Source organism: Lethenteron reissneri, chromosome 5 (genome assembly GCF_015708825.2).
Source record: "Lethenteron reissneri isolate LAM-NWPU_2019-01 chromosome 5, ASM1570882v1, whole genome shotgun sequence".
In the NCBI taxonomy this organism is placed as follows: domain Eukaryota; kingdom Metazoa; phylum Chordata; class Hyperoartia; order Petromyzontiformes; family Petromyzontidae; genus Lethenteron; species Lethenteron reissneri.
In genome coordinates, this window is record NC_083783.1 from 60,045 (window position 1) to 80,567 (window position 20,523).

The 20,523-nt window shown below is 52.9% G+C and overlaps 1 protein-coding gene across 2 annotated transcripts; it reads left to right on the forward strand.

Annotated features, from left to right (window-relative positions):
- The first annotated feature begins 3,007 nt into the window (after positions 1 to 3,007).
- On the forward strand, positions 3,008 to 20,145 carry LOC133350979 (cytochrome P450 4F3-like). Of its 2 annotated transcripts, none has more exons than XM_061565858.1 (13): positions 3,008 to 3,060; positions 5,134 to 5,312; positions 6,617 to 6,758; positions 7,188 to 7,241; positions 9,180 to 9,307; positions 9,807 to 9,928; positions 10,852 to 11,098; positions 11,449 to 11,515; positions 12,325 to 12,454; positions 13,215 to 13,348; positions 14,856 to 14,920; positions 16,308 to 16,390; positions 17,527 to 20,145. In XM_061565858.1, exons 2-13 carry the CDS (start codon positions 5,148 to 5,150, stop codon positions 17,717 to 17,719), a joined length of 1,530 nt encoding a protein of 509 aa, XP_061421842.1. In that variant the 5' UTR covers positions 3,008 to 3,060; positions 5,134 to 5,147; the 3' UTR covers positions 17,720 to 20,145. The 2 variants fall into 2 exon arrangements, with proteins under 2 accessions (XP_061421842.1, XP_061421833.1); XM_061565849.1 differs by having other exon boundaries at positions 3,035 to 3,060; positions 5,028 to 5,312.
- Positions 20,146 to 20,523: the final 378 nt, after the last annotated feature.

Genomic DNA, 20,523 nt, shown 5'->3' on the forward strand with positions numbered 1-20,523 from the left:
CAAATGCAGTCGTCCGAAGCCAGCCGTGGAAAGTTGCCAAAGTGACCAGTGTGTCATTAGGATTTAAGCAGGAAAGTGACAACTATTTGATCGACCCAGCAGAGGAGCAGGGAGCGGCCCATCCTTACAGGGGGTCGCCTCGGGTGCCAAGTGACGTGGAGGTGAAAACATTCTAGGGAAAAAAATACAAATCAAATAACAAAGATGCCATTATTCAATTCCCGTGCACGTACAGAGGGGATATAAATGTATTGGTTGGACAGACGGACGGACAAACCGAATAATTTTGCCTCTGTTTTCAAAAAATCCGTTTACAAAAACATTATTGTGGTTAATGCAGACATGAATCCTTGTAAAAAGGTTTCAGTTTAGTTGCCAGAAAAAAAGGGGAAAACCCCTATTATATTTTGGTACTACCAAAGGAGGCCCATATTACTCCTCTACATATGTAATAGATCAGTAATCAGCCACTTAGCATGTGACTCACCTGTAAGGAATTGCGGGTGTGTTGTGTGTTACTTAATAATGCGCTTCCAGGCTGGAGGAGAGGGTGGAGGGGAGAGGGAGTGGAGGAAGGGGAGAGGGAGTGGAGAGGGAGGAGGGAGGGGGGAGGGGGAGGGGGAGGGAGGAGGGAGGGAGGAGAGGAGGAGGGAGGGGGAGGGAGGGGGAGAGGAGGGGGGGGGCGAGGGAGGGGGGAGGGGAGGGAGGAGGGAGGGGGGGGGAGGGAGGAGGGAGGGGGGGAGGAGGAGGGAGGGGGAGAGGAGGGAGGGGGCGAGGGGGGGGAGGAGGGAGGGGGGAGGGGGGAGGGAGGGGGGAGGCGGGAGGGGGCGAGGGTGTGGAGAGGAGTGGAGGGGGGAGGGAGGAGGGGAGGGGTAGAGGAGGGGGGAGGAGGGAGGGAGTAGGAGAGGAGGGGGGAGGAGGAAGGGGGAGGAGGGAGGGGGGCGAGGGTGTGGAGAGGGGGAGGGAGGAGGGAGGGGGGAGGGAGGAGGGAGAGTGAGGGGGGAGGGGAGGAGGAGAGGAGGGGGAGGATGGGAGGGGGGGAGGGGAGAGGAGGAGGGGGGAGAGGAGGGAGTGGCGAGGAGGGAGGGGGAGGAGGAGGGGGCGAGGGAGGTGGGGGAGGAGGGAGGGGGGTAGGGAGGGGGGCGAGGGAGGGGGGAGGAGGGATGGGGTTGGAAGGGGGAGGGTGTGTGAGAGGAGGGAGGGGAGGGAGGGGGGAGGAGGGAGTGGAGAAGAGGGAGGGGGAGTGACCACAACGCAGGATGCTGATTGGAGGAACTCCTTCGCGCGTGGCGTCCACGGCGACCTCACCGCAGGTGCCGTCACTCGCAGCTTCGCCCCGCGCGCCATCCCCGCTCCTCCATCAGACCGGGGCCCGGCGGGTTTCGCGCTCTCGCCGACTCATCAGCAGCCCGCAAGCTGCCCGGTGCGCGGCACTCGGCACGCGCGAGGGCATGAGTAGCAAGCGGTTCGCACCCTGCACATGAGCCTGCCACGCTGTCTTCGCGATAGGTAATGTGTGTCCCTTTACACTTCTTTCTTTGTGATGGTGTTTTTCTTCTTAATTCCGTTGTAGAACGAAACTCGCATGCCGGATTTTTTGACGTTTTTTTTTTTTGTTTACAGAAGCTGATGGTTAAAATATATTTACGGTATAGTGCTGTGCATTGCACAATGTACTGTACGAGGTGTGAATGGGAGCGAACTCACCGCGGTTTCCTGCAAATGTGAAATACAATTGCCTTGGTTCGCTGGGGTGACTTGTGGTGGCTGTAGTGGCTGGGGTGGTGTCGGCCAATATTGTGTCGGGATTGATTGTATTGGGTCGGGATTGATGTATTGGGTGCACAGTTTTTGCAGCCACCATGATGAACATACAATATATTCCAGCGTAGCAAGTTTATGGGTTTCCTTCCGTGACTGCGAAAGATGCATGAAAAAGTCACATTCTAATTTGGCTCTGCACTTCACAAAATTCCAGCTCCTCAGAATTTAACATATCGGTTTGACTGTCACGCGACGAACGTTACTCTGCGTGAGAAAGTGCCGCCCTCTACCTCGTGGACCCGGCGATCACTTTACGGCATCTCAGAGGTACCTCCACGACATCCACTTCCGTGGGCGGCTCTCCACCAACAACAACAGCTGCACGAGATCCGAATGGATTCTTCATCTCATAACCTGAATCGATAGCACAATGGGTATACAATTGGAGGAGGGGGCGAAAATATTTTTTTGCAACAAAAAAAGTTCACTTTTTAACACGGAGGCATATCCCCAGTCCCGAGAATTAACATTTAGGATGGACTTGCATGTGACTGACGCACACTCAGTTGCAGGTCATGCGGGAAACTTGCCACCACCGCCACCGCCGTGTCTGATTGTGGAGAAGTGCCTTCAAGTGACTTCATGAGTGCTTTGTTCCGTGACATCATCTTTCGTTGTGTGACATCATCTTTCGTTCCGTGACATCTTTCCAGAGCCATTCTCCAGCCTCTCCGTTTCCTATGGAGAAGGGCCATTGCCCGAAACGTTGCCAATGTATTGTTGACGAGTGTGTTGAATTCTCAGACGGCAGCTAAGTTTGGAATTTAATCATCGTTGATCTCATGACACAACGCCAGCATATTGCGCTCCTATTATTATAATAATTGTGGTTATAATTCCCTTTCTGAAATCTGAATGAAAAAAAATTCTTTAAAGAGTTAATCATAAACTCATTGCTCCCATTGCGCGGGCCTGTCATTGGCACGACGTGCCGTGTTTTGTTTTGTGACGCTGTGATCGCGCTATTATTTAGCGCTTGACAATGATTATTACGTGCAATTTGGAATAGCATTGCAATGAAGGGAGAGTGTAAAATGCATCGCCGTCTCATCTCTCTTCCCCTTGCGCTTGCAGTGTCAACTGGCAGGACGCGGGCTTTCTCCGCCCTGTTAATAACTGGATCAACACTGAGCAAAGGTTCAAGTTCACCGCCGTGACTTGCAACCGGGGGCAGCCGGGGTCCAACTGCAGCGGAGGCCTTTTGCAAATCGGTCAACTCGAGGACGCCAAAAAGCGGTGGGTAAAAACATCGCCCGTTGAATTGTCGCGTACGCATGTATTATACTAGGGGTTGTTCAGGGGCACCTGGGTTAGGGTTGCGGCGCACCTCACAAGCATTTACGGCCTTCGGATTTCGACCAGGAAAGTCACGAAAAAATTTGCACACGAACGACGCATTCACGCAAGCACCCGATGCTCCGTTTTGAAGTTTTAAAATGAAACATCTTTGAATTTTATTATGTTTTGAATTAGATTATTTATTTCTTCATTAAAAGCTTATATTTTACATCTGGAAGACTTAATTCAAAACATTTTGTGTGAATTTCTCTCGTCGTTAAGTCGATGGCCTTGCTGGGGTCCGTTTCGATACGGACTTTCACCCGTTTGGGATTGCGGGATCGAGATAAGGCGACAGAGCTGGCCGTGCGAGAAGACCGCCGTCTGTAGATTGATTCCAACGTAATCGAACGTCTGTCCCTGCGCCTCCGTCGTTCATGCAGGGGGCGCGTAGGGTTTGCAGCGCCCCCTACATGAAAACGACGGAAAGTGCAGTGTTCATCATAGATAAAGTTGTGCGCTTATATAAGAGTATATTATACATCGGAGTAAATGGCTTGAGCGACTGCCGTAAAAAAAAAAAACGGTCAGAATCGTGACGTTTGTGGTGGCCGTTGCTTGTCTTGCAAGTTTCTTGAGTAAATGCCAAACTGGGTATTTGCACGAGGGTAGGGTCACTCTGGGCCACTGTTGAAAGTGCTTGAACCGGCGCGCGTGCATGCGTTTGACACCGTCGCGATTTCTTGTGATTATAACAAGTCATCGTCGTCATCGCCGTCGTCATTGTCATCAGCTGTGATCTACCCGCTGCTGAATGAGACGTCTCCAGTTCATCGCCATCCCTCCGCGGTCTCGCAAAGCGACGGCTCAAGCTCCGTTTTGCGCTGCGCGAGCTCAATGTCATCGCTCCGTCTCGGGCATCGGCTGCCACACCATCATCATCGTCTTCAATCATCGCTCTCGACCGATGGCATCAGCCCATCTCCTAGCGTCGTGTCCCCGAGCCCACCCACTCTTCACACTCTGCCCAGTGTCTCGCCTGTCGCTCTCTCAACCCCTGCGTTCTTCCCCCTGCCTCTCGGCGTGTTCACAGCGTTCCCTCGTTATTCGCCAGGGAAACGTTCCGGAGATGCTCTTGAAATGATCCACACATTTAAGTGGATAATGATATTGGCCTACGAAAAACCTTTCTCTTTAACTTATTACCGTCGGAGAAGTTCTCTCTATCTCTCTATTTATCTCATGAAACTTTATCTCATCACTTTATCTCATTCCTTTTCTCTCATCATCACTTCATCTAATCACTTTCTCGGATCACATTCCCTCTCGTCACTTTATCTCATCACTTTCTTTCTCCCCCCCCTCTCTCTCTCGATGACCAGTAGTCATGTAGAGGTTCCAGATGTGATTCTCGGATAGCCAAAACCGCGGATGGCAAGTTCGTGAGTAGCCAGGGCTGGGAGGGGACACGGCAATTCCAAGCGTGGCCGCCCGTCTTCGCGTCCTTTGCTCCCCTGCCGTGAGACTCCTCACATTTTCTCTTTCAGCGGCTTACGTTTTTATCAACGTCGTAGCGTCCTTAAAGTCCGCCACCACTCCGGTGTCTGCGTTGGTTTGCTCTGCTGCTCTCCCGTTATCAAACGGCTTTTCGTTCGGCTCGCGGAGTCACGCTCGGAATCCCCCTTGCTCTACGCCGCCGTTTCGCTCTGTGCGATCCTGCGCTGTATATGCGGCTTTACCTATTTACACTAAAAAAAATCGCTCCGCTCCGCGGTTTGAATTCTCTCTACGCGCAGCTATGCAGTCGGACGTGGGACAAAGCTTTGTGTGTACTGTGTGTGTACTGTGTGTGTGCGCTATGTGTATTGTGTGTGTGCTGAGTGTGCTATGTGTGTGCTGTGTGCACTGCACGCGCTACTCGGCAGGCAGCTGCCTCGTCGTGCGGTTCACCTCCTGCACCTCGCTTGTGCGCACAAGGCGCACCCAGCCCGGCGCGAGCGCCGTCCGATCGTCCGTCCGTTGCCGCCCCAGAGTCTGCGCTCAGGATGGCTCCGGTGCTGCTGGCGCTGCTGCTGGTGCTGCTGTCCGTGGCGCTGCTGGGGGCCGCCCGCGCCGCGCGGGCCGTGCTCGCGTACCGCCTCAACGCGCAACGCCTCGCCTGCTTCCCCGAGCCGCCACGCCGCAGCTGGCTGCTGGGCCACTTCGGCATCGTGCGGCCTCGCCCGGGCACACACGCACGCACGCACGCGCACGCACGCACACGCACGCACCACACACACACACACGCACACACACACGCACGCATACACGCACGCACACACACGCACGCACACGCACACACACGCACGCACACACGCACGCACACACGCACACACACACGCACACACGCATACACGTGCACGAACGCACATACACACGCACACACACACAAAGATAAAGATGAAAGATCCCCCGTGTAGCCTTCACAGACTGTAGGGGCAAGTGCTGTTAGCAAGTTGCAATCTAATAAGGGCGAAACAGCGCACAAGAGGGTGGGTGGCCAGCAGCACGCTCGGCCGCCTTTGTCTCCCCAGTGGAGATGCTGACACCGCACCAAGTACTCATTTGAGGCTGAGTCGACCTAGCCCAGAACCGGTTCAGATAATCGTCGCCGGTATTCGCCGTTAGAGCCGCATTACACTCAGAGTGACCGTGTACACAGCAGATAACAACAACACACACTTACTTAAATAAACTAAGATAGGTGATAGAATAAACTGCGTCTAGTTCTCTCCCCCCCTTAGTTATTCTTTAAAGATGCAGTTTGACTATCGTCCATTTCGTTGCAACCAAGACATTCCACAGTGAACCGATCCCCACCGCGTGGTGCCAGCTCCGAGCTCGCGAGAGACCCCAAATAGAGAATTTGAGCCGCTATGAATCTCCACGCGATGACGATAAGCCACTTCGTTGAGCTATCATTTATGGCCGCGTCGCTTCTGAAAAACGGCTACGCAGCTCAGTGGGTCTTAGCTGATTAAAAAAGAAATATATAGGAATAGCAGATAACTATCAGAGACCAGTCTGACCGTGGATTGTAACGAGACCCTATCGGAGAACAGACATTGGTCTATCTGCTGTCTTCTGATGCAATTGAGAGATTGGCTGTTAATCTGTTGTCTAAATACCCCATGAGAGACTCGCTCTGTGGAAACAGGGACTGCTTTGTTCCTGTTTATGCCCCCTTGCCCAAGCTTCATAAATCCGTCCTTATATATTTTGTTAATTAATAAATTATTCTGTTCAGTGACTTGCCCTTTTTTCTTAATTTTGCATCATGTCGTTTTTTGGGGTATTTCTCGCTGACCCCATGGCTCGTACCAGACGTCTGTGAAAAAAGAGCTTCCACAGAGCTCATCGCGATTCCCCTCCTCCTCCTGCAGCCCAAAATAAAGATTCTGATTCTTGAATCAAGCGCACGGACCGTGCACACTCGGAGAGCGCTCACGGAGTCCGTGCGTGTCCCCTCGCCCAGATCCGGAACACGGAGGAGGGCCTGCGGACCGTGTGCGAGATCGTGCGTCGCTTCAAGGTGTCCAACCTCACGTGGTTCGGGCCCTTTCCCTTTATCCGCCTCTACCACCCCGACTACGTCAAGTCTGTGCTCATGGCCTCAGGTGGGGGGGGGGGGGGGGTCTTTGAACTTCGAGGGATCGCCGCATTGCGCTCCTCGGCGCGGTGATGCGTTGACGCGGTGACGTGGTGTCGCGGTGACGTGTCGCGGGTAAAACATTCCTGTATTTTTCATACTTGATGCGAGCAAAAAAATGTCCAATTTTAAAGACAATACCTTGCTGATCTCCTCTACACTATTGCCAGGAATCTCATCTAGTAACAAAATTCGGCCTGGCCCTCCCTTGGGTTGACTCGGCCTTAAATTAGTATTTTGTGGTGTGTAAAACACCATCACTGGGGGGAGACGAGTCACCTGCGTGTACGATGCTCAACGTGCATCTTCTCGCCGTCTCTCTCTGTGTGTGCTCTCTCTGTGTGCTCTGGCCCCTCTTCCCCCACCGCCGCCACCACCTCCTCCTCGCCGTGAGCAGCGAGCATCGCCGAGAAGGACGACTTTTTCTACCGGCTGCTGCGACCGTGGCTCGGTGAGTTTGCTACCAGCGTGGCGACAACCCCACCCCCCCCCCCTCGCTCTGGACTCTCGCGGTTCAACCCCCGACCCACCGACCCCCACCGTGACAACTCGCCACCACCCACAGGGCCGCACGACCTCACGCAGCCCCCTCGTTAAACCGAGCATGCCGCACGCCGTCCGTCCGCCGTTATCATCGCGGCGTTGTCAGCACTGAATCCTGATAACACGAAACCGCACGCACAAAGGAATGTGTCCGATGAAGCAGTTTTGGCAAATGGGGTTCCGCTTAAAAGTTGGCGTAGGCTGCCAGGTCTGCGGTGGTTGAACTGCGACCTCCGGTCTCAATGAAGCCCCTCTGTTGGTGCGGTCGACGTGAAGCCGCTTGGGGAGACTGGGGCCTTGTCACCCTTCGTCGGTGCCCCCCCGACGGCCTTCATGGCCAACAGTCTTCGTGGTCATACGGGCAATCTCTTTTGAGTGTCTGCGTGCACGCACGTGTTTGTGTACGCGTGTTTGTGTACGTGTGTTTGTGTACGTGATTGTGTGCGCGTCTCATTGTGTGCGCGTGTAGGTGCTTGCTAACAGCACTTGCCCCAACAGTCTGTTCAGGCTACACGGGAGATTTGTCTTTGTGGCCATTTTTTGTACAGTGTATCTATGGGACATTTTTTGCCAGTAAGAATGGGCTTCACCCTTTGGGGAAATAAAAAGTGGAGGTGGTAAGATGTTCAAACACCAAATAGATAACTATTGCAAGGCATCAAATTTGCATTAACCACACACAGTGCTTGTAGTGAACAAGCAACAAACGCGCTCTTATAATGCATGCGTTGTCTTGGAAACCGATTGGCCTACACCAGAGACAGCGGCCTTGTTTATGGCCTAGTTTCACCAGTGTCAGACTAGAGAACGCCATTAGGCGAACAGCACAAACGCAACGCAAGTATCAAAGTAACTACGTTGAACTTCTTTCGCACCTTACGTAGCCAACCACGCTAATCGGAGGTACAGTGCTCGCGTTGTCGCCTCACTTTGACATATTTTACAAGGTCTGCCATTGCTTGTGCAATCCTGTTGCCTGCTTCCTCATGTGATCAGCAATATCCGCTCTCGGATATTTGAAGGAGTGGAATTGACTTGGCTTTGTATGTATTTACGTTGAACTTCTTTTGCACAGTATGTGACCGACCGCACTAATCGTTGGTGCAGGGGAAGGACAACAACACTCAACACAAAAAGCAGTTCTAAAAATATTTTTTTTAATCTACAGGGTGGTCAAGATGGCTTGTGACCCCCAATTCATTGACCCCTAGTTTTTTTAACTTTACACATTAATTTCTGTTTTAAATAAACCTTACTTAAAAAAATGTTACATTTTAGAGAATTAAATGGGGGGGTTCACAAGACATCTGTACCACCCCTGTAGAAGAGCGTTCCAGACGGCCGCAGGATCGTTGTCTCGTGTATGGTTTTATATATGGTGGTAGGTCGTGCAGTGGTGAGTGCACTGCGCTACAAACCCGTGAACCTGAGTTTGATTCTCGAATATGGCACAAAATTAAGTGACAAATAGCATCAGTTTTTGTCCCGGGCCTCGCTTAGGTTGACTCAGCCTTAAATGAGTACTTTCTGTCGTGTGTTAGACACCAGCACTGAGCAGACGAATACCTAGATGTGGTGTGGTCACATCAGCACTCGTGTGCGAGCCTGAATAGGTGCTCGCTAACAGCACACGTGACATCCGAGCTGTTTCTGAGCATTCCCCTGGTCGACTCGGCCTTGAACGATTCGCGCCGTGCACAAACATCGGCGCCGAGGAGCAGAGGTCTGCCACATAGCGGTCTCGCATGCCGCGCTCGCTCACAGTATTACTCGCACTTGCCCCGATCCGTCTGTGCAGCTACGCGGGGGACCTTTGCCTCTGCCACCCCCCTGTGTGCATCCACAGGGGATGGGCTGCTGTTGAGCCGCGGTCAGCGCTGGTCACGCCAACGCCACCTCCTCACGCCGGCGTTCCACTTCAGCATCCTGCAGCCCTACGTCTCCGTGTTCGACCAGAGCATCTCCGCCATGCATGTGAGGGAGGGAGGAGGGGGATGGAGGAGGGAGGGGGATGGAGGAGGGAGGGGGGGAGGGGCGGAGGGAGAGAGAGAGGGGCGGGGTAGGGAGGGAGGAAAGGGCGATGTGCAGTGGAGGACACCCTCTCCCCGTGTCCACTGAGTGCAGCACGAGGTCGAAGTCGCGACCTTTAAGCGAGCGGTCGGTGTCCCGGCGGTGTGGGGAGAGCGGTGCTCCGCCTCATCTCTCCCAAGTGGAGTGGAGGCGCTGGCTCCGTCTCGATGTCGCTCACACCGAGCCGAGGACAATGTCCCAACTCAGTTCCAGATGGAGCGGATGGGCTCTGTCAGTGTCGCATTGAGTGGAGGGCCCAATTGAGACCGGCCGCTAGCCTAGAGACCGCGTGAATGTTAATAGCGGACTGCCGTGGTTTGGCCTCCGGCGGAGTGGACGGGACTCGTACAATCCGAGCGTCCGGTTCCGTCGAGGACGTTGCCGTGTCGTGTCTCGACGACAGGCCGGCTGGACGGAGATGCTGCGGAGCGGCAAGAGTTCGGTGAACGTGTTCGAGTCGGTGAGCCTCATGACGCTCGACAGCCTCCTCAAGTGCACCTTCGGCCAGGACAACATCTGCCAGCAGTGAGCCCCTCCCTCCCCCTCTTCCTCCCCCCCTCCCTCCCTCCCTCGAGTTACGCAACACAGAGACCGTTACAAAATTCACAGGAAACTAAAGAGTTTCTGTGTGGTATAATGGTGACGCAGCGCCTCGCAGCGAGAAACCCCTTGGTTCGATTCCCCGCTTTGACGCCAGAATTCGGGCTCGCGTGAAGTGAGCAAGTCCAGTCGTGAAACGGAGAAACCGCAATGGTGGAATGGAAATGAGCAGAGCGTGGGTGACGTAAATGACGAGGCGAACTCCTTGAACGAGCAAACCGTCGCTAATACAGCGCGTGGTTTACAGCTAGCGCGATGACGGTGCAGCAGCAACAGCAACGCACTGTGGCTCGGAGCATGCTTTATCTCGCTGGAGATGCAAGCAAGATACGGCTAAACACCCTATCTTATCACAAAGGACCCGCGCGCGTTATCGTGCCGTAAAAACTATTTTCTCTCGCCATGCGTTAACCTCTCCCCTGGTTACCAACTTGTCCTCGAGTGTTCGGCCTTCGACCCCCATGCATGGTGCCCGAGCTCCTCGCCCGTTTACAAGAGCAACGGTGCTCACGTGAGCTCGACGCGTCGGCTTTCGCAGCCGGTGCGATGTTACGATTCACGATGGATATTTGGACGAGGCCTCGTGGCGATCTGGCCAGTCGGTGTAATAGCTTGTGGACATGAGGGCCTCCTGCCTGGGCAACTGAAGGTCGCTCAGGCGTGGACACAGCGGTCGTGTTCAGCCGGCAAAGTCAAGTCGCGTGAGCTCAACGTGGGCGGTGGGCCGTGGGTAGTGGGTGGGCGTTTGGTGGGGGGGAGGGGGCGGTGGGTGGGTGGTGGGTGGGTGGGGGGAGGGTGCGACCGGTCCGCGCATTCCAGCATCTGAGTGCCGCTCCGTCCCTGTGCAGGGAGTCGAGCCGCTACATCGGCGCCGTCTACGAGCTGAGTAAGCTCGTGATCAAGCGCGAGTTCAACTTCCTGCACTACCCCGACGCGATCTACTGGCTGTCGGCCAATGGGCGCCGCGCGCGTCACCTCTGCGCCCTGGTGCACGACTACTCCCTGGGCGCCGTGCGCAGACGCCGCACCGCGCTCAGCCAGGGCGGCCGGCCGGGGAAGTTCCCGGACTTCATCGACATCGTCCTGCTGGCCAGGGTGGGCGGGCGGCACCACGCGGAGCGTTGTTTGAGTCCCCCGTGGCGGTGGTAGCAGTGGTGGTGGTCGCGGCGATGGTGGCGGTAGCGGTGGCAGCAGTGGTGGTGGTGACTGTGGTCTCTGCGTCTCTCTGTAAGTCTCTGTGTGGCTCTGGGTCCCGAGACGACATCAACAATGCAATGCATCTCACAGTAAATGTAGTTGAATGGCTAAAGAAACCCTGACGTTGATTTATAACATTTGCTGTAAATCAAAAAGTTCAGCGGCTTCTCCGCAATGTGCCGTACGATTTTAAAAGAAGAATGATTACGTTGGTGATGATGGTTATGATGGTGATGGTTTTCTTTCAGGATGAAGATGGAAAGGGAATGTCGGATGATGACATTCAGGCTGAGGTTGACACATTCATGTTTGAGGGTGAGCACAGGACACCACAGCCTTCGAAACGAAACTAACTAAACTAAACTTTTCATTTTAACGGGTAAGGCACGCTGGGCTGTGTAGCTCTTTTTCAGAAGTGACCTGGCTACCAGAAATTATTGCTCAACGAAGTGGCTTATCATCACGTGGACATTTATAACAGACAAATACTCTAAACGCGTGATGTTGATTCTAAATGTGGAGGGAAAAAACCGGAGGACCCGGAGAAAAATCTACGCGACCACGGGGAGAGAAAGAGACACGCAAACTCCAAATTTACAACAGGCATCAGGGTCGGGATTGAACCCACGACCTCCTGTAACCTCAGTGTGAAACAAAGACAGCCGGGCATTTGTGGTGTTGGCAACACCACCGCCTGTTGTGTGCTGTGCCAGGCTTGACAGGTGCTCACGAACAGAAGTCATCTCAACCTTCTGTGTGTGCGTGTGCACACATGTGTTCATGTGTGCATTTAGCGGTAGTGTCGCGTTTAGCGCGCTCCGCTACAAGCCCAGCATCCCGAGTTCGATTCCCGTTCATGGCCAACACCAGCGACGATTATCTGAACAGGTTATGGGCCTCCCCTAGGTCGACTCAGCCTCAAATGAGTACCCGGTGAGGTGTGTAAACATCGCCACTGGGGAGACAAAGACGGCCGGTCGTGGTGTTGGCCACCCACTCTCTCGTGCGCCGTGCCAACCTCGCTAGCAGCACTTGCCCCAACCGTCTGTTAAGGCTATACGGGGGAGCTTTGTCTTTGTTAGTACCGTTGTTGTTGTTGTCGTGCGCACCGTGTTCATGTCTAGGCCACGACACCACGGCGAGTGGCATCAGCTGGGCGCTGTACAACCTGGCGCGCCATCCCGAGTACCAGCAGCGCTGTCGCCAGGAGGTCACGCAGCTCCTGCAGGCCAAGAATGGAGGAGGCCTCGAGTGGTCGGTTCCCCCCACCACCCCCCCACTCCAACCACCACTCCCCCCCCCCCCACCCCCCATACTGGTGCTAACAACGATGATTCTGATCGTGTTGTGTCTGTTGGTGTTGATGTTGCTGTTTTATCTGCTGCTCCTATGATGGTCATCACGTAAATGGTGATGGATTGTTCTCCTGATGTTGCTTCTGATTTTGGCGATTCTCTGCATACACTATTTAAACAAAAAAAATGGTTTAACCAGATCAGGCCCCACTGAGCGACGTATCTCTTTTTCAGAAGCGACCTGCCATTCACAAGTTACAGCTCAACGAAGCGGCTTATCACGTGGAACATTTATAGCAGCCAAATACTCTTAAACGCACGTTTCTCATGTGGAGGGAAAAATCCAGAGGACCCCGGAGGATAAAAAAAAGAATCCACGTGACCCTTGCGGGAGAGACACGCAAACTCTAAGTGTCAGGGTCGGGATAAAACCCAAGACCTCCTGTATACTATGCCAGGAAGATAACATCTCCTAGCCACCGTGGTTAACTGCTGTGCCAGGCTCAGTACGGTCGGTCACGGAACAGAGCGTTGTTGTTGTGGGTTAACTGCTGTGCCAGGCTGGGTGCAGGAGGTAATGGCACAGAGGTGCTATGAGTTGACCGAGATAACTGGCAGATGCACCATCTGGGGAGAGAGAACAGCGCACATTCCATACACACCGCACACTCCATGCACACCGCACACTCAAAATCTTCACGCCACCCCCCGCCTGACAGGGATGACCTCTCCCAGCTGCCCTACCTCACCATGTGCCTCAAGGAGAGCCTGCGGCTGCACCCGCCCGTGACGGCGGTGGCGCGTGCCTGCACCCAGGACGTGACGCTCACGGACGGACGCGTCATCCCCAAAGGTGACCGCTTTTGGTAGCCGGCAGCGGCGTCATTCCCCCCGCATCTCCGATTAAAGCGGTTGGTTACGTACGGTGCAAAAAACGTTCCACATACTGTACGTACAGCTTGCCATAGGAATGAAAACGCCGCGCGAAATGCAAACAGCTCTTCTCTAGTAGCCACACTAACGAACTCACTAGTTTTATTTTACCTGGTTAAGGCTCACTGAGCTGCTATGTAGCCGTTTTCTCTGAAGCGGCCTGGCTATTACAAATGAAAGCTCAGCGAAGTGGCTCTTCATGTGTAAATGTATCGCAGTAGCCAAATACTCTAAACGCGTGATGTTGATTCTGAACGTGGAGGGAAAAAACCAGAGGACCCGGAGAAAAATCACGGGGAGAGAGACACCCAAACTCCAAATATACAGCAGGCGTCAGGGTCGGAATTGGACCCACGACCTTCTGCAGACCAGGCGAGGTAGTTGACATCGCCTCGCCACCGTGATGTCGTGGCGCTTGGGTGACCGTCACAGTTTATTTATTTCCCATTTTTTTTCAGCAAATTTTATTCAAAATGTTTCTTCTCTCAGAGTCGCGTGCTAAAGAACCCGAATAATGCCACCGGTTTGGAACGTGCGCAGGGCACTGTGTACTCTCGCCCCGTCTTAGAGAACGGTCGTGGATGTTACAGAGGTGCTTCAATGTAAGTGTAGCATGTTTATCGAGTCTCACGTTGATTTTGTTTAACCAGCTTGGGAACTCGAAGAGGCCAGGATAAGTCTTCATTTGCAAGAGTGACCTGGGGTAGTAGTCTGCCAGTAGGGGGCGGTGATTGCTGTTCTGTGTGTGATCTCAGTGATCTCAATTATCCTACTGATCCCAGTGATCTCAGTGATTCCAGGGATCCCGGTGATCCCGAGATCAGTGATATCACCGAGATCAGTGATCACAGTGATATAAGTGATATCAGTGATCACAGTGATATCAGTGATCACAGTGATATCAGTGTGATCCCAGTCGGGTAATGACAAATGACCCCTTGTCCCCCCCCTCACCCCCCACTCTGATGTAGAGATATTTCTTGTCACATGCCAGTCAAACTCAACGTTTTTATTGGCGGATTTATTTAGCGATTTTAAAAAATATATTTACGACGAAGCTGTTTGCGCATTCACCGGTAACCGACCCGAAACCCGTCACCTCCCTGAGAACCCGGTTTGTTCACAGGCGGCTGCTTGGACTCGAACCCAGGCTGTAAGCAGTTTGGCTGGCAGGCAGAGAGGATGTATCCACAGCATAGCAAGTAGGAGATCTCAAGTGAGATGGAGATGCAAGGACAGATCTTGATGGACACGTGAAAGCCCTCATCTGTGTGAGGAATGGCGTGATGGTGAGATGTGGTGGCATAAACAGCATTGGCCGTGATGACTTCTGAGTTGATGATGACGACGACGACGATGCACGGCTGTAATCCGGTGAGTTGTGGATGTTCGGGTTGGTGACGTTGCGTTCCACTGTGCCGTTCCAGGCAACACGGTGATCATCTCGGTGTTCGGCACCCACCACAACCCCCTGGTGTGGCCGGACCCAGAGGTAGGGGATTCGGCTGTGATGCCGCAGCCGCCACTCCCGGACTAAGCAGCGATGCCTCTGTAGCTCGAGCGGTACCACCGCATCTGTACGCGTGTACGTTGAACTTCTTTCGCACCGTACCCTAGCCAACCGCGCTCATCCGAGGTGCGGGGGGATGGGCGACACGCTTTCTGCCGCCATCTCGGCTGACCTGACACCTTCCACCACGAGATCCAATCGCAGCCCTCTGCTCGAAAGACACGTCCACGTCAGCCATGTTGTTTGTGACACTCTGCAGCGCCTCCACGTGGCTTTGGGCGACGCTGTTTGTGACGCTGCGGTTTGACAGCCAATGAAAACGCTATGCTGCAACGAGGCGGCTCTACGCCACGCACAATTGTCGGCATTGTGGACTTTGATTAAGCCCTTTGGTACGCACTGCACATCGTCATTAGGTGCACATGCCACCGTTTTGTCAATCCACTGCTGGATGACGGCCTCCTAACACCACACGGGCCACGGGGCTTATTTTGACCACTCGTCACCACGCCGGTCAGTATGGGTTGGTAACGTCGGGGAACACAGACAACGGAGGGTAGTGCAGTACAACAATGAATTTTTGTGTAATGAAACATATAGCTCTACAGTAGTCTACAACACCTGTTTATATAAAACTTAACTATTTTTATTTTACCAGGTAATGCCCCCCTGAACTATATCGCTCTTTTTCATAAGCGACCTGGCTATCACAAATTATAGCCCAATGTAGTGGCTTATCGCGTTGAAATGTATCGCAGCCAAATAGTAAACATGCGTGATGCTGATTCTAAATGCGGAGGGAAAAACCGGAGGACCCGGAGAAAAATTAACGCGACCACAAAGAAAGCAACGTGCAAATATACGACAAGCGTCAGGGTTCGAGATTGAACCCACAACGTCCTGTAGCCCAGGTGAGGTCGTGAACATCTCGCCACCGTGGCACCCCGCGTAGCGTCTGCGATCCTGAGAGGTTTGGGCACGTTCTGGGTGCCTCGTGGGCCTCGTGATTGTGGAGAAGCGAGCGATGATGGGCAGGATGTTAACTACATCGCCTGGTATACAGGTTTGATCTCCACCCTGACGCCTGCTGCTGTATATTTGGAGTTTGCGTGTCTCTCCCTCCGTGGTCGTGTGGATTTTTCACCAGGTTCTTCCGTTTTTTCCCTCCACATTTAGAATCGACATCACGCGTTTTGACTATTTGGCTGCTGCTTTCGGTTTCCACGTGATAAGCCACTTTGTTGAGCCATCATTTGTGGCCAGCTCGCTTCTGAAAAAGAGCTACACAGCCCAGTGGGACATTACCTGGTAAAATAAAATAACAAAAATTGTTTAGTTTAACAGTTTTCTGCGCCACGTCCCATTCCAGGTGTACGACCCTGAGCGGTTCAGCCCCGACAAGGTGGACAAGATCTCCCCTCACGCCTTCATCCCGTTCTCCGCTGGACCCCGGTAAACATCGCTCCCATCACGAGCAAGGTTGGGTTGGCGGATCGCTGGCAACGTTTCGCCAGTAATTACAACTAGCATCATCAGGCGGACGGCCAGATTTGTGATGATACTAGTTGTAATTACAACTAGAATCATCCGCCTGATGAAGCTAGTTGGAATTACTGGCGAAACGTCGTGCTCAGATTGTAAATGTTGAGTGGATTGTCTCTCGAACACACCGGTGTGCTGTACTTGTCACGAATTGGCACGTTCTGTTTATGTCACAAACCTTACTAATTGGCTATGTCGGGTGGTGGCAGGTTTAAGGATACATTTAGATTCATGCGATCTAACAAAAAAAAAAACTCTATTATGGATGATATTGGTTGTGAAAGCCTAATACATGTTAAACTAAATTATTCCTATTACAGGAACATAAAAAGTCTTTTTTTTTAAGCAGCAAAAACGTATTTATTTGGGGGGGGGGGGTGGGTGGGTGGGCATTTAGATCTTAGGGTAGTTTCATCAGGGTAATTTACCTAATTCCATTTTTTAAATTAAATATTAAAAGTAAAACATGAATTATTTCCGGATCAAGCTGCGTTTGCATCACAGCCCCCGCGGACTCCCGGAGGAGCGTCGCTGACCCCTGGGCGATACCGCGGATCGCACTCTGAGAACCGCTGCGCTATAATAATGGCAACCAGTTCCAAACGTAGCGCCGCGATGCGCGTACGAGCAAGCGGATAGGAACTGGGAAACGGTAGCGGAGCGGTTGACGCGCTGTGCCACGAACCCAGCGACCCGAGTTCGATTCCCATTCATGGTCAACACCCGTGATGATCACATGATCACCTCAACCGGTCCTGACGTGTAAACATCGCCACTGGGGAGACAAAGGCGGCCGGGCGTGGTGCTGCCCACCCACCCCCTCGTGTGCCAGTGCCGGCCTCGATAGGCGCCACTCGCTCACGGCGCTTGCCCCGACAGTCCGTTAAGGCTACACGGGGGATCTTTGTCTTTGGGGGGGCGATGGCGAGTTGCCGAGCGCGCTGCACTACGAACCCGGCGGCCCGGGTTCGATTCCCGCTCCACGGCGGGGACGGTATGTTAGTGGGGCCTGGTGGGGGATCTTGGATCTTCGTGTCTTTGAACAGGAACTGTATCGGGCAGCGGTTCGCGATGGCCGAGATGAAGGTGGCGCTGGCGCTCACGCTGGCGCGCTTCCGCATCGCCGTGGACACGACGTGCGCTGTGCGCCGCCTGCCCGAGCTGGTGATGCGCGCCGAGGGGGGGCTCTGGCTCACCGTGGAGCCGATCGGCGACTCTCCCTCCACCCCCCGGCACTGAGGGGCCGCGGGCAGCTCGCTCCACCAACCCTGGGTGTCGGTCGACACACCGCCCCGGGAGGGGGGGGGGAGACGGTAGCGTGGGAGACAGGCGATCCTGAAATGTTAATTATTTTTAAATTTCAGTCTACGTTAACAAGTAAATGACAAATTTTCTCTGTTAATATTTTCATAAAACAATAATGTACCAATTTGAGGTCTCGAGTGGAGGACAATGCCCCCCCACCAACACCCCTCCCCTTGGATCCTCCACCACCGCCCGCCGGTTTTTCCCTCCACATTCAGAATCAACATCACGCGTTTAGAGTATTTGGCTGCTATACGTTTCCACGCTTCGTTGAGCTACCGTTTGTGACAATAGCCAGGTCGCTTCTGAAAAAAGAGCTGCACAGCTCAGTAGAGCCTTACCTGGTCAAATAAAAATAGTTTATAGATTTATTGTAGTTTATTAACCTCCCCCGGTGTCACGTTCTGTCACCACTGTATCGGGGCTCATGACGATGGTGGCACTGGAGATGCGGCACGCTCTGTGGCCCCTGGCGAGGTGCTCCGTGGTGCTAGGCTCCTCCAGGAGGTGCCGTGCTCTGCTTTTCACCGCAGTCCCGCGTGTCTCGGTGTCGCTGGATTATCGTCGTCATCCTGACGTTGGTCATCCTCATGGCGACAGCACGTTCATCGCAATAGTGCCGTCGTCCGTCGTGATGTAGTCAGTGGTGGTTATTGTGGTGTCGGTGGTGATTGTGACCGGTTGGATGCGCTGTTGTTGATGATGGTGTGGGGATACATGGGCGAACCATACACACATTTGAATGAATTTTTTTTTTTTTACTTGGTGGGGCTGGGGGGAATTTAGCCCCCCATTAACCCCCCTAAATATACAACTGTAAACGCATAATACACATGCAGCACATAAACACAATACAAAACACATATACAAACACAACACTGTACTTATTATTCAAACAGCAGAGATTCTAGATTAGCAGAGATTCTCTCAACTGCCACTACCTGTTATACGTTGATACTCCTCGGCATCGATCTTCTTTCCCAGAGATATTTTGCGGTTAAGAAGAGCAACCCAGAAGTGGCAGTCTTCTTCTTGTCGCACGGCTGCTGGCGTAGTTGCAAAGGCAACAACTACAATTTCACATTCAGGGTGGTCAAGCCCAGACGACCGCGTCAGGGACAGCGGGAGCGTAAGATCGCTGTGATGATCTCTCCTTTGTATATTTGCGGATCTGGGCCATGCGTCCTTATACTGCGTACAGCCTGATCTGCACGACCACAGTCGCGCACTGCTGCCGGAGTTTTTCATTCACCATTTGTGCATCGGGTATCGTCCGCATCAACTGCCGTGGTTTGTGCAGTGCAATGCTGTTTAGGGTGGAGCACGAGCTTCGTGGAAGTGGCAGTAATTTCCTCCTATGTATCTATACTCTTTGGTTCTTTCGGTAAAGTCACGTAGGTAGAAAAATAATAGATCACGTCGTTTTAATCGCAACACAAGCAATCGTCATCAGGTGGGACAACTACAGCAAGAAAAAAAACTGCTGAATGTATCTGTTATTTGCAGTCAAGGGACGTTGCCGTGGTGTAACGGTGAGCAAAGTGGAACTTGCAACCCGGGGGGGCCGTCAGTCCCAGGAACTAAAATGATCTGCAGGCCTCATTGACGTCAAACCCCGTAGCACCATTTGGCAAAATCATTCGGTGACCGTGCGTCCAGAACGCAGCTGCAGCGTGGGTCAGCCTAAAATAAATACATTCTTGAAAGAGGACTGCAAGATGACTGCAGGTAATTTAAATCGCGGCCATGAGCCACGCTTTATTTAGTGAAGGAGACCTGAGACCTTGTCGCATACCTGTGAACCCCTTATCAGTGCCCTACCTTATCACAGACCAATTCAGACCGTATTGGTCACCCCGTGCCCCCTTATAAATATCAACGTTCATCCTACAAAGTCCCATCACCACAAGGGAGAAACACAAACAAATAGGCACAATGTTATTAAGCAAAAACTGTTGTGTATTAATTTTGATCATTGGTGTCACTGATGCTACTCATCATGCTTACTGTCTGTGCTCTTGCATGCTGATGCTGCTGCTTGCTTGATATGTGGATGCACACAGGTTGATTGTTGTTCCCCGTATTGAAGCGGCTGTATGCCGCATGGACATGAAAACTCAGTTTCCCTGTACAAGAATACGGGATAAACCGTCTGAGGTGACATCTTTGTTGTCGCAGCTGATGAGGCCCCACTGAGCGAAGCCGTTCTGTCACAAAGCACGACCAGAGGCCAAGACCTTCGGAACACGGCGACAGTTACAGGGCACTTGAGGGAGGGAATGTGTGACCCAACCGGATTATCCAATTGTTGACCATGTTCATGAAATGTAATAAAATCTAATACGCGTTACGGTAATGTATCCCGATGGCGTGACTGGCTTTTTCTGTCTTACAAGGAACATTCACGGAGTGCGACGCCATGATTTAGGTGAAATATCACGTGGGCCCTCAAATACTCTTAAACAAAACGTTGATTATAAACGTGGAGGTGAAAAACCGGAGGACCCGGAGAAAATCTATGGAAAGAACGTGGCCGTTCGGGTCGGGACCGTACCTAAACCTCCTGTATACCAGGCGAGGGAATTAACATCTCACCACCGCGGTTTTGTTTGCAGAAGACGTCCATTCTGAAACAATATTGAACCGCAGATAGAGATGTGACTCGGGCCTGTGATCGATAAATGTACTTATGTTGAACTTCTTTTGCACCGTACGTAGCCAACCGTGCCAATCGAAGG